The following is a 14,322-nucleotide window of genomic DNA, read 5'->3' as shown; positions in this document are numbered from 1 at the left end:
TGTCCTTTACAAATTGAGCACATGAAAACTATGGTGCTTGCTTGATTCTAAGCAGTGATCTTACACAAGCAATAATCATAAAACTTATATTAAAAAATGTAGTGTGTCTTGGAGAAGGTTTTAATATAATATTATTATGCTAGTTACGCTTCGCAGTGTCACCCGATTTAAATAAATAAAATTAATACTATCGCGGGACAGACGTGTATTTTAGGTTTTTGTTATATTTACTTAGTGAGTGAGTCTATTGGTAAAGAAAATAATTACACGAATTAAAGTTTCATCATTACACGAACTGTACTGACTAATTTGTACCTACCTATCTTTAATCAATCTGTTTCTCGATATATTTTTCTCATAAATACAAGTTACTATATAAATCTGTCTATCTCCCTAAATGAGTATTATTTTATTTAACATACTAATACAATATATTTGACTTTTGTGTTACTAAATTATTTTGAGCTTGTGTTTATAGTAATTTATCTCAATTTCGTTGGTGCAGAAGACATACTCGGTATTAGGACTTAGTATTGTTGTGGTGTATGGGCGGTGGTGACCATTTACCAACAGGTGGTCCATTTGCTCTTATTTATAATTTCTATATATTATATGCGATTTCGCATATTTTTTAAAATAATTTCTATTACGTCATCTCTCTTGCATCTTACGTCAAAGGAACCGCCGGCGCCATATTTTTTAGAGTTCTTCAGTCGGGAGATAAGAAGCCGCACTTAGATCTTGAGTGCTCTACAAATAGCTAAGTATTTTTAGCTTCCGTTCATAGTTCGTGAGGGCCGGCTTATAACCGACATTAGGACTGGTAGGTCATGGTTGTGTTTGTGATACTTATTGTAAGAAAATTCTAGGTCTACTAGCTGTAGATCCTGGGAGTTTTTATCAGTAGGAGATCTCAGCAATAGTCAAAAATTTGAAAGTAGGCAATGTTTATAATCTCGTCCCCATGAAAATTCTCCATGTCGTTCATCCGACCATGAATGAAGCGACATAAGTGGCCAATTGAAATGGGTCAGGCTTACATAACTTTGGAAATATAGGTCATTTCAGATATCAATAAAAATGAAAGTGCCACACCTGAGAACAGCCGCTCAAAGAAACTCAAACTGAAACTCAAACTCAAATTCGTTTATTCAATATAGAAGTATTACACTTTGTTATTGATGGTCAAATTAAACACTACCGGTTCGGAAAAAGGAACACCCTGACCTGAGAAGAACCGGCGAAAGAAACTCAGCGAGCCTTTTTTTTTTTTGGTCGAAACAGCCAGGAGGCGGTCGCTTCATTCCCAAGGTGTGCTATCAAACATAAACTCACTAATTGTATAATAACCTATCGCACACAAGCGTTCCTTAACATTTTTTTTAAATTTCGCAACAGAAGCATTTTGAACGATCAGCGGGTATTCCTACTGTTTAGTGTATGTTTGATTGAAGGTAAATTTATAGGCTACATTAACCTCCAGTCAAGTGACCAGATGACCTGAAGAAAGTGGCCGGCCCCGCGGAAGGCGGAGAAGTGAAAACGTGGCTGCACTTTGAGAGAAGTCGATGCTGGACGTATATTATTATATTTTATTTGGTAGAGGGATTTTTGTACAAGCTTGACTATATAAGTACTTCATTATAATATATTCTCCCACCAAGCAGTAATACTTATGTGGTTATTGGATGCATTTCAGGCACAAGGGATGTAACATCTTAGTTCCCGAGGTTGGTGGTGCATTGTTCTAGGCGAAAAATTAACCTTCCATACTTGTGGCAATAAAACGAGTAATATTTAAAATCGATACATGTTGATGTTTAAGGGATAATATTTGTCAAAATCGCAACAACGTTCGTTCCACTTTTTTTAAATAAAATAGCAATTGCATCCTTCAATAGACGATATTACCTTTCGAAAGTAAAACAACTATCATCGGCATTTTATTTTTACGACTGTAATGTTGTAAATTCTGATACTATTATAATTTTTTGTAGTTTGTATGTTGTTATTAAGAGCAGTATACTATGAATTTGTAATCACGGTGTGGAATATTCGGAACAGGTGGTAGCTTTTCATTTAAATTCAAAACTACTTACATTGAATATAGAAAGTCTCGATTGATTTTTTGGAAATAATATTTTGATGTGTGCGTGTGTAAATTGCTACTTGCGTCTAGTCTGCATTTGATACTTTACTTTCAAGCTTTTTCCCATTGTTTTGTACAAATGATTTACATATGAATATTGTATGCGAGTCAATAAATTGAGTTATTCAAGAACATGGAAGTTTAATTCATCTAGTGAGTAGTGTGATCAGTATAGTAGTGCAGTGTTGACATTCTGGTGCCGAAACCCGGGAAATATTCAGGATTGAGGAGGAAGATACATTATGGACTTAGAACATCGTGTATTGAGTGGAAAACTGAACCTATGTTAAAATAAAAGTGCGATAAAAGACTAAGAATAATCTGTGAAATTGTGGGACTTAGAAAAAATAATGATTGTGTAATTCCGAAAGACTTAAAAATAAATTGTGTTCAACTGAGACTTCAAATATTCGCGATATATATACCGATTTAAAAAAAATGTATTAAAAGACTGAATTATATATGTAATTTCAAGATTTCAAAATATGAGTTCGTTGACATTGACAGTTTAGTAAATCAAACTATAAAATGGAGTCTACGATTTTAAAACAAGAAGATCAATTAGAAAATTTACAGAAAGCTTTTCGCAATTATAAAAAATCACCAAGGGAAAGAATTACACGGGCATATATAGAATCGAAGCTTGAACATATAGAGAAATTATATCCGATTTTCTTTGATCAACATTTAGAAATAGTTTCTAAAGTGACAGTTGCTGATAAAATAAAATTAAGTTACTTTAGAAATGAGATCTTTGATAAATATGATGAAATTTATTTCGAATTCAAAGTGAAGTTAAAAGAAGATCTTGAGCAAATAACGTCAACAAGTTCAAAGAAAAATTCTTCAAATCAGCCGACGAACATGTATGAAGTACGATTGCCGCAGATTAATTTACCAACATTTTCAGGTGGTTATGATGAATGGCAAACATTTTATGATCTCTTTGTATCACTCATCCATGAAAACGGAAGTTTAAGTGGAGTGCAAAAGCTGCATTATCTAAAGAGCAGTCTTTTGGGAGAACCTGCAAACCTATTAAAAAATTTATCAACTACAGAAATTAATTATGGTGAAGCGTGGAAAATGTTAGTCAAGCGCTACAATAATTTCAGATACAATACCAATGAGATTATGAAGAAGCTATTTTGCCAAAGAAATATAATTACTGATTCGGCGGTTAATTTAAAACAACTTTTGGATACTACTACAGCGTGCCTGAAATCTCTGAGCAACTTAGGTGTAAACATTGAAAATTGGGACTTATTCATTAATTATTTAGTTGTATCCAAGTTAGATCAAGAATCTCGTAAGCAATGGGAAGTGCATGTTAGTCAGACTGAGTCAGACGCCTTACCGACGTGGAAAGATTTATCACAATTTCTAGAAACACGCTTTAGAACATTAGAGATGATAAATCCATCAAAACAATTAATCAAGCAGAAATCATTTCATTCCACTTATGAAAAAAATGGAGCTATTTCACGTACAAATACCTGCACTATGTGTTCTGGATCACACATACTATATCAATGCAAGCAATTTGCAAATAAATCTCCTGAAGAAAGAACTGAGTTTGTGCAAGCAAAGAGATTGTGTTTTAATTGTTTGGGACATAATCATGCAGTTAAGTTTTGTCGCCAATCAACCTGCTGTCGGCGTTGTGGAAAACGTCATCACTCTTTGTTGCATATTGAACGAAAACAAGAATCATCTCCTTGCGAGTCGAAGGAGCTTAACATCGCAACAGAAACTGAAACTAAGATATCAACTCACTTTACACAGGAGACACGCAGAGAAGTATTATTGGCTACAGCAGTGGTCAAAATTAAAGCAAAAACTGGCTATTATCAATTTGTGCGTGCTCTTATAGATCAAGGTTCTGAGGCATCATTTATCAACGAAGCTACTGTTCAAGCTCTGGGTCTTGAACGTACATCAGTGAATGGCCTTATAACAGGAGTAGGAGACGGGAAGACACGTACAAAGAGTTCGGTTTCATTTATACTAGAGTCACGATATCATTCTTTTACAATGCCAGTTGAAGCATTTGTCTTGAGTAAATTGACTTCCTTCTTACCAAATAATACAACTTCAATCACGGACTGGCCAGAAATTGAGAATTTATCACTGGCGGATCCGCAATTCGGAGAACCAAGCAGAGTTGATATTATTTTGGGCGTTGACATTCTTAGCCAAATCATCTTAGAGGGTCTTAAGAAACATCCATCGAAGTGTGGCCTCATTGCACAGAACACGCAATTAGGTTGGATATTATCAGGACGTATTCATAAGACTAATAAATATAATAAGATTATCAATCTCCATCTACAATTGGAAGAGGACCAACTCTTAACCAAATTTTGGGAGATAGAAAGAGGACCAGAGAATATAGTTAAGAAAATGACAAGAGACGAGACAATTTGTGAAGAGTTTTTTGAAAAAACAACAAAAAGAGATGAAGAAGGACGGTACATAGTAAGGTTACCATTTAAGGAAAAAGATCCACAGTGTTTTAAAGGTGAAACAAAAGAAATTGCACTAAGAAGATTTAAACTACTAGAACGAAAACTAATAAAAAATCCAGCCTTATATGATGATTATAAAAAGGTGATAGAAGATTACATCATTCAAGGTCATATTATTAAGGTCTCGAATTCAGATACGAGTTCTAGAGCATTTTATCTTCCACATCACGCTGTTGTAAGAGAAGACAAAGAAACAACCAAGGTTCGATGTGTTTTTGACGCCTCTTGTAAAGGATCTAACAACGTTTCATTGAATAGCTGCTTTATCATAGGTCCTAAGCTTCAACAAGATCTTAGGCATATTTTAATGAGATGGAGACTTCATCCATACTGTGTTGTAGCTGATATTGTACAAATGTACAGGCAGATTCGTGTACATAGTGATGATTCAGATTGTCTGAGAATTTTGTGGAGATTTGATCCGAACAAACCCATAGAAACCTATAAACATGTAAGACTCACATTTGGTACCTCATGCGCACCATATTTAGCCGTAAAATGTCTGCAACAACTAGCAATAGATGAGAAGTCCAAGTACCCAATAGCAGCCAAGATAACTTTGCAAGATTTTTATATGGATGACTTATTAACGGGCGGTGATGATGAAGTTGAGATTATTGATATCTACGATCAAATGAACAAATTGATGAATGCTGGAGGCTTTTGTCTACAAAAGTGGTGCACAAATAGCGAGAAGTTACTTAATCACATCAAAGCAGATAAAATAAGATCAGATCAAGCTGTGATTTTTAAAGAAAATAATATGATTAAAGTTCTAGGTATATGTTGGAATAAAAATACAGATAATTTTGAATACTTGCATCATTTACCTGAAGCAGATATCCCCATAACGAAAAGGAAGGTATTATCAGATATCGCAAGATTGTACGATCCATTGGGATGGATTGCGCCTGTTATCATTACAGCCAAAATTTACATGCAGAAGTTGTGGAAGTCTGGTTTAGCTTGGGATGATAACCTTACACCAGACCTGTTAAAAGAGTGGCTAGCGTTTCGACGTGATTTGGTTAACGTACAAGGCATAATGATTCCAAGATGGTTGCAAGTAAAACGTGATTATTACGTAGAACTTCACGCTTTTGCAGATGCTTCGCAAGCTGCCTATGCTGCTGCAGTTTACATGAAAAGTAGAGATGAAATAGGGAATGTGAGAGTTCATCTAATCACGGCAAGAACTAGAGTTGCCCCAGTGGAGAAAGAAATATCCATCCCACGTCTGGAACTATGTGCAGCTCTACTTGCAGCCCAATTAATGTTTGAAGTGTCGCAAGTTCTTAACATTCCGAAGGAACGATTACGAGCTTGGTCCGATTCCACCATAGTGTTAGCATGGATAACCGGCGAACCAAGTCGTTGGACGACGTTCGTCAGCAATAGAGTGTCAGAATTATTGACGATTCTAAATAGAGACCAATGGAATCATGTCAACTCAAAGGAGAATCCTGCTGATTGTGCATCAAGAGGAATTCAAGCCGAAGACTTAAAGGATCTCAATTTATGGTGGTTTGGCCCATCATGGCTCAAAGAGATTAATGAGTACAAAACATATAAATCCAGTGATTTTAAAACTAACGAAGAACAAAGACCCATTAAGAATATGAGCGCAGTAGTTCAAATAAAGGAAGAGGAATTTCTGTGGACGAAATTTTCGAATTTGCAGAGACTATTGCGAGTTTTATCTTATTGTCGAAGAGTTCTACTATGGAGAATACCAAATAAGATGAGACTTCTACCAGAAAACATTACGCCAGAAGAAAGGAACATAGTTTTACGAATTTGTATAAAAGACACCCAATATTTCCATTTTAAGAATGATATTAATAAGTTAAAGTCTAATGGATATGTATCAAAATCTAGCAACTTACATACCCTTTGTCCTATTCTTGATGTCGATGGTATTTTAAGAGTTGGTGGTCGCATTGAACATTCTCAGGCAAGTTTTGATACGAAACATTCTATTATTTTACCTAGTACGAGTCACCTCACAAAATTAATTATACAAGATGCTCATTTAAAAACCCTGCATGGTGGACCGCTAGCAATGCTAAATTATTTAAGATCAAAGTTTTGGATATTAAGGGCAAGAGATAATGTGAAAAAATGCTACAGAAATTGTATTACTTGCGTCAGATATTCACGACAAAAAACTCATCCATTTATGGGTCAACTCCCGTCAGTGAGACTGAAGCCGGAGAGAGCATTTAAGTCTACGGGAGTAGATTTTACTGGCTTCATAAAATTGAGAGTCGCGCCAGGTCGCGGTTCAAAATCTTTTAAGGGCTATATATGTGTTTTTATATGTATGGTTACCCGCGCTATCCACTTAGAAGCAGTTTCCAACCTATCTACTGAAGGGTTCATAGCAGCCTTTCGAAGATTCGTGAGCAGAAGGGGCTATTGTAAGGATCTGTATAGCGATAATGGTACCAATTTTGTAGGTGCTGATAAAGAATTGAGAGAAATGTTTAATAAGGCAACTTCTGACTTTTCTACGGAAATAAAAACCTTGCTAGCAAATGAAGGTACTACGTGGCACTATATACCACCTCAAGCACCAAATTTTGGAGGACTTTGGGAGGCCGGTGTTCGATCTACAAAGTATCATCTCAAAAGAGTTATAGGTGACACTACTCTAACTTATGAAGAGCTTTCTACGGTACTGACGCAGATAGAGGCGTGTTTGAATTCACGACCGTTGTGTCAATTGAGTGATAATTCGGATGACGTATTGCCACTAACTCCCGGTCATTTCCTTATTGGAGAACCATTGATAACAATTCCTGATGAAGATTACTCCAAAAGCAATATCACAGGTCTACAGCGATGGAAACTTGTACAAAAAATGTTAAACGATTTCTGGAAGAGATGGTCAGCTGAATATCTGATTACATTAAACCAACGGTTTAAGTGGTTATCGAAGAGAACTGAACCAGAGATTGGTGATATAGTTATTATCAGAGACGAAAATTTGCCACCCGCAAAGTGGCTACTTGGAAAAATTGAGGAGAAGCACTCGGGGAAGGACAACATAACCCGTGTTGTTACAGTTAAAACCAAGAATGGTCTTCTCAAAAGAGCTTGTAACAAACTTTGTTTTTTACCCATGACTGAGTCTGTCAATGGTGATTAAATTTAGTTTTTTTAATTTTGTTATTGTGATTAAGAGTGTTAAAGTTGTGTGTTTGTTCTAAATTTATTTACTATAATTGTTGTTATACTCGTTTAATTTACTGTGTCATGGTGGGCGGCCTTTATATTATTATATAACTTCATTTTTTATTTTGTGAGTAATTTAAAAGAACGAGTTCTTGGTGGGCGGAATGTCTAAAATAGTTTGTGTCATTTATGTCAATTAGTTTTATTTCTCATAAAATTGTATAGATGGAATTACTTGTCTTTTAAATCGCGCTGATGTTTTGTACAAATGATTTACATATGAATATTGTATGCGAGTCAATAAATTGAGTTATTCAAGAACATGGAAGTTTAATTCATCTAGTGAGTAGTGTGATCAGTATAGTAGTGCAGTGTTGACATTCTGAATCCTGAATATTTCCCGGGTTTCGGCACCAGAATGTCAACACTGCACTACTATACTGATCACACTACTCACTAGATGAATTAAACTTCCATGTTCTTGAATAACTCAATTTATTGAAATACACCCATACTGATAATTTTTTCTTTGGATTAAGTATTTTCCCATTAATTCCGTAATTCATATGTACGTATTCAGGTTTTCTTTGTCACAATACGTTCGGTTCAGTGGCATACAGTTTACAGGCAAACAAAGTTATAGTCATACGACGATGACATTTTTCGGATTGATTTTGATTTTTGTTCATCTGCGCTGAACACATTATAAGTGCATATGTCGTGTGCACACGTTAGGGCGTAAACACAGGCGCACTCTCTATTTGCCTTTCATTCTCATAATCTCATGGGTCGGAAAGAGTTCAGGAATGGTCCAACAACTTTACGTAATTTCCAAAAAAAAACGTAGTATAAGCACTGTCAATTCTCGGACTACGAGCTGTTACAACGAATTTCGCAACAAAGTGCCCAAACATGTTTTTATTGGACTAACTTGGGATTTCAACCCAGGATCTCGGGGTCCGAGGCCTTATAAGGCAGTCGCAAGAACAATGAAGCAGACATAATCCAAAACAATACCGTTATATAATCATGCTAATAATTTTACATTTACAATTAATGCCACTTACCTTAACTTTGGATACGTTTTGAGTTTGGCGCCTACAATACTCTAAAAACGTATAAATTAATACTTTAAATTGATTCGTTAGTATCGATTTTTGATGATAAGGATATAACAAAGTCAAGCAAACCAACTATTTCATAAAAATCGACTCTTAAAGCGACGCGAAAGTAATTCAAAGTTTATATACGAATTGGGTTTATCAATGCATTTTATCGGTTGTAAAAACTTATTACAAAAGCGAGGGAAACTGCAGGAAATATTACAAAATAACGAAATGACTCCTTTCCCATCACAATATAATTTTTAGCATTTACATTATCGTTAAAAACATTTCCTGAATGCTTTAAAAGTGTTTGGACTCTAATGACTGTATATATAATTTAATAACAAAACGTAAGTTTGTTTTTAATATATAAAAAATACAAGCAATTCTCGCTTGTCTCCTTAGGAACTGCCAAGTGCAGCTACTCATATTATTATATGTAATAAAACCTTTTCCGAAACGCGTTAATACTACTTACAGACGTCGTAAATGTAAAAAAAAACACCAAAAGACATTGGCCATACAGCCAAAAAAATGTTACAAAATTACAGTCCAATTAAAACTTGTATAGTAATCATAAAAATTAAATGGAAATAAAGACATCACAGGCAGGCACATCAGAAATAATGTAAATTAAAAAAAATAATATGATGTGCGAAATTTATCGACGTCTGTTGAGATTTCATTATTATAGAAAATAAAATAACAGTTCTAATGTCTATGGGCGGTGATGACCATTGTAAGCTCTTGATGGCTTTTTTGTCCGATTGTCTTCCTACACCAAAATAAAAACAATACACAACGCAAGAGGAGTCGCGGGTGCAACAAATAGTTATACATAATATTTGTTTAATTGTATCAAATAATTATACTAAAATATATCCATTAAACGATAAACGAAATCTTTTTAGACTTCGGTATTAATTTTTGGAAGTAATTTCAATAACTATAATGGAATGTGACGAGAGACGTACTTATCGTAAATCTGTCCGTGTTGCATTAGTATAAAAACTTTGTTCTCATCTAAAAATACGAGTACGGGGTGCGCGTGCGCAATAATAATTGTATATCGCTAATGTATTTTTGATTTCGAACATTTGTTCACTTATTGAAGTGCTTTAATTGAATCGATATTAATAATAAAATAAACAATGCAGTTGCTCCAAATACAAGTGCTTGCTGCTGGCTTTGGTTGTATTTTTATTTAGTATTATTTGTTTACTTAAAATGCCTATACATAACAGAATTTATAATATACTTGCTCAACAAATGTTCTACCACCAAGGAGCAGCTTTGTTCTACCACCAAGGAGCAGCTTATTTTCGTATTCCGCTTAAAAGATTGAATTAGCCAGTGTAATATAATATCTTAGTTCCTAATGTTGGCGGTGCATTGGCGATATATGGAGTGATTAAAATATCATACGATTCCAATATCAATCGGCGTTGGTGACCACTTACCATCAGGCCCATTTGCCAGACCTCCTAGGTCTCTTATAATAATACAATGGCCGCAATGACAAAAAACAATACGGAGAAAATCGTCAGATGATTAAGGTCGAGCCGAGACAATTTTTGAATTTGAGTTTAATATAGTTTCGTAATTTTTCAATTTTCTCCGTCGTAAAATTATGTAGGATAATTTCCTTAGCGCTGAAAACCTTGTTGCTTTTCATAGAATTACTATAAGAAGTACTAGGGGCTAACAGTAGTCATTCATTGGTCGACGAGGTCTCAACTATTATAGCACTTAAATTCAAAAATATATCGTGTTGCTACACTTAAAGGTTTGACATTGACTTTCCAAAGTTGGTTTTCTGTTTTGAGACGCATTGAATTTTTTTTCATATATTTTGTACTTTAAAGGAATTGAAAATTTTATTCCGTAGCCAAATTATTCAAGTCATATTATTGTCTTCCGTTTGACAAAAAGAATTAAAAAAAAAATCTAGATTATCATTCTTAGCTTAAAAGTACTCATTACTTAACATTTTCTTTTTTGACCGTTTATAACATATATATAAGATATAAGCGCTTTAAGACCTTCACGTTAACTAATCCTTTCAAAAAGATATATATATATATATGTCGACATCAATGAATACTAAGATATTTTGTCTCTTGAAATTGTTTTTTTAGGGATTGGTCAGGACTTAGGCATAAAAAAGTAGCCCATGCTCTTCTTTGGAGTTCAAGAGTGCTATGAAGCAAGCAACCTTCTCCTCAAAGGGAGGAATTAGCCCAGCAGTGGGAAATTTACAGGCTGCTAATGAAATGAAGCAAGCAATATGGTATAAATCAAATTTCATCAAATTCGGTTCAGTTGACTATATTGACTATGAAAGAGCAACAGACATACAGAGATACTTTCATATATAATTTTTGGTTTGTCATTTGTTTAAATTTATACTAGTTGTATCGTATAACATTAGTATACAACTAGTATAGATTAAAACAAATGAAAGTCTTCAAACCTTACTGGTAAACTCATTGATTATATTTGAGATGACTGCTTATCTCTGGTTATCATATTTGTTCTCGACCAAGACTAACGATGTTATTACTTCATTCAATTGTCTTAAATTGTCTGTTATTAGAAGGTTTGTCAATTTGACGGATATCTTGGTATGGTGGTCACGACCCGTATAAAGCCCCAGGTATAGCGTTAGAAATTAGAATCTGTAATTTGGGAATCCTACCATCTGGTAAATGTTGAAGATAAACAATTGAACAATTTCACATCCAAAGAGTACAACGATTTTTCGAAATGCTTCAATTAATATAATTCCTCTAGTGTTCCACAATGAAGAAAATCATTGTAAGAAAGCCCTTGCAGCTGTGATTACACTGGCTCATCCTTCAAGTAGGAACACTGTAATACAAAGGTATTTTTTGGACAAAGTATGGTACCAAAATCAACTAGCGCAAAGCCCTATCACCAGCATATAAAATATTTCTGGCTGCGTGTTCAATATATTCAAATTCACGTCTGTTATATTTGTGAATGCAAATTTAACCTGTTTTATGATATATCAAAAATAAGACGCCGTCATAAAGTTGGTTTGGTTATAACAAGACTTAAATCATGTTTTTCTTGCTCATATCTAAAGGTCAAATGGACTTTAAGACACGAACACGAACATAAAACGTATATTACGTTGCGCGCGCGCCGTACGCCAGCCAATCACAGCGTCGCGTTCCCAAAGGGCGGGGCTCTGGAACCTTCTCAATAATTACAATTTCGAAGCCTTAGATCTTTACGATAAAACTTTTTATAGGAACAATGGCGTGTCATAATATTTTCGTTTTATTTTATTTTAAAATGAATAATGAGGTGAAATTTTAATGTCATAGCAATAAAGGCGTTTTTTCATTGCGAGAATGATTTGTAAGATGTTATCGTCGTGAAATTAGTGGTTCCCGGTCTATAATTTACTGGAATTTACTTTTATGGATTTGGAATTGGCCGTCTTAATTTATTATGACCAAAGAACAAGATATAATCGAAATGGTACGAAAATTTTTCGATCGAATCGAAAAAAATCGAATTAATAAATAAATTCAGTAAAATTTACTTCGTATTTTCTTAATATTACAACAGCATTTGACATTTATTGATTTGTGTGAAAATAATTTACGGATAAGGACCTTTGTGAATGAATAGCCATAAAAACAAATTTCTAATTTGATGCTGTGTTGACCAATTCTCTGTGACATTCAATTTGAATGGTAAATGTATCCTTTCATTTTCTGACATTTCATCAACGAGTTGTTTTTACAGAATAGGATCTATGATTGACGAATTACCGCGTTCTACGAGGGGTGGTGTAACTAATGACATACATATGCCATTTCTGAATCGTTGCTGATCTGTGGCAGCTATGTAAATTGAATACACGGCGTTACTTTGTATTTATAATATTTCTATATCGTGTATTTATCTCGTGACTATTTAGACCAGTTTTAAATGTATGACTAAGTTTTTTTATCCGACTACGCTGAAAATACGGAGTATTGTGACACCGGAGTTTCTTTAGTAACTTTCACAAAGCGTCCGGTATCCGCAAGCATTCATCCTTTTAAAAGAAAGTGTTGTTTGTTTTGGGTACTATAAGGTTGGAGTGTAATAAGAAAACACAACAGAACAAACTAGTTCACCTTATAAATAAATATTTTTTATATACTGCTTACTTACAATAACAACCAGAAAATGTTCCACTACTGGGTTCAGACCACCTCTCCTTTGACCCGAGGTTGAACCTGTAAACTCTATGTTCTAACCTAACCACTGGTATATATTACTAGAAGTTGTATGATTTTTTGAGGCCTCATTTCAAGAATCCTTGCCGATTGCCAGGCTCACTTAAAACCAGTGGCCTCTCAGTCATATTTGGACGCTAAAGTATTGTTTACGCACACTTTGACTTATCGACGTCTATCTTGGCTCAGCATGTATACGTATTGTTTAGGTATGTTGAGATTATTTCACGCAAAATCTCTCACTCAAAATTTAGGCTGCCTATTTATAGTAATTTAATTATAGGTAGTATGATATACCTCCAATTATATATATAATATACCTACTTGACAGTGAACAGTTCACCTGGAGTCATATCCATTGTCAATTCAGCCGAAGTCGCGTACAGCAATCAACTCGTAAAAATATAAATCAGCATTTAGTTTTGCCGTCTCATACCTCATGTCTCGATACAATTCTATCAGCATTTTTTATAAAAGCTTTTACGCTGCTATAAACATAAATATCGCCGCTAGTTCGTATTTGCATAACGATAGAGTCGAAAATAGATCAGCAATTGAGGAACTTTAAAAAATGCCTTGTCAAAACAGTCGGCAACATCAAGAGATGTTTCAAAATCGGTGTTTCCTTTAGGGGTCGAGTTTTTTGGCTTTTAGCCACTTAATGGGGGCGATTTTCAAAAATTGGTCCAATTTTATTTAGTAATCACTATTATTTGCAGAAATTTCTTTCAAATTCGGCTTGGCTTATTTTCTTGTTCAATTCATACGTCAAATAAAAATGATAAAACATTTAATTCGAGTAAGCTTGTTCGGGCGCGTTTAGAAAGTCATTCAACAAGTGGTCGGATGAATATGGACGGTAATGTTTTTCTTTCAGGCTTCATTTCATATATTTATTAATGAACAAAATATATTTTGCGTCAAAACGAAGTTTATTTTTGAGGCTTGAACTGATTTGAATAATTATATTTTATGCATCAAAAACTAAATTATTATCTGAAAAATCTTTAAATTTAAGTATACATAAGTACGTTACTTTACTACGTAGTTAAATAAATCTTAACTACTTAATATTATTAAGGCGAAAGTTTTTATGTATGGAT

The 14,322-nt window shown here is 34.3% G+C and overlaps 1 protein-coding gene across 1 annotated transcript; it reads left to right on the top strand.

Moving 5' to 3' along the window:
• Positions 1-4,183: 4,183 nt before the first annotated feature.
• LOC125072571 lies at positions 4,184-7,828 on the top strand. The gene is made up of 2 exons (XM_047683202.1): positions 4,184-6,593; positions 7,137-7,828. Exons 1-2 carry the CDS (start codon positions 4,184-4,186, stop codon positions 7,826-7,828), a joined length of 3,102 nt encoding a protein of 1,033 aa, XP_047539158.1.
• Positions 7,829-14,322: the final 6,494 nt, after the last annotated feature.

This window comes from Vanessa atalanta, chromosome 22, assembly GCF_905147765.1.
Source record: "Vanessa atalanta chromosome 22, ilVanAtal1.2, whole genome shotgun sequence".
Lineage (NCBI taxonomy): Eukaryota > Metazoa > Arthropoda > Insecta > Lepidoptera > Nymphalidae > Vanessa > Vanessa atalanta.
Note: the sequence above shows the minus strand (reverse complement) of the source record. Positions and strands in the feature narration are given on the sequence as shown.

Coding starts and splice junctions, on each gene's coding strand:
- LOC125072571 (XM_047683202.1), top strand. CDS start 4,184: ATGCCAGTTGAAGCATTTGTCTTGAGTAAATTGACTTCCTTCTTACCA. Junction 6,594..7,136: donor TCCTATTCTTGATGTCGATG/GTATTTTAAGAG, acceptor CCAATTTTGTAG/GTGCTGATAAAGAATTGAGA.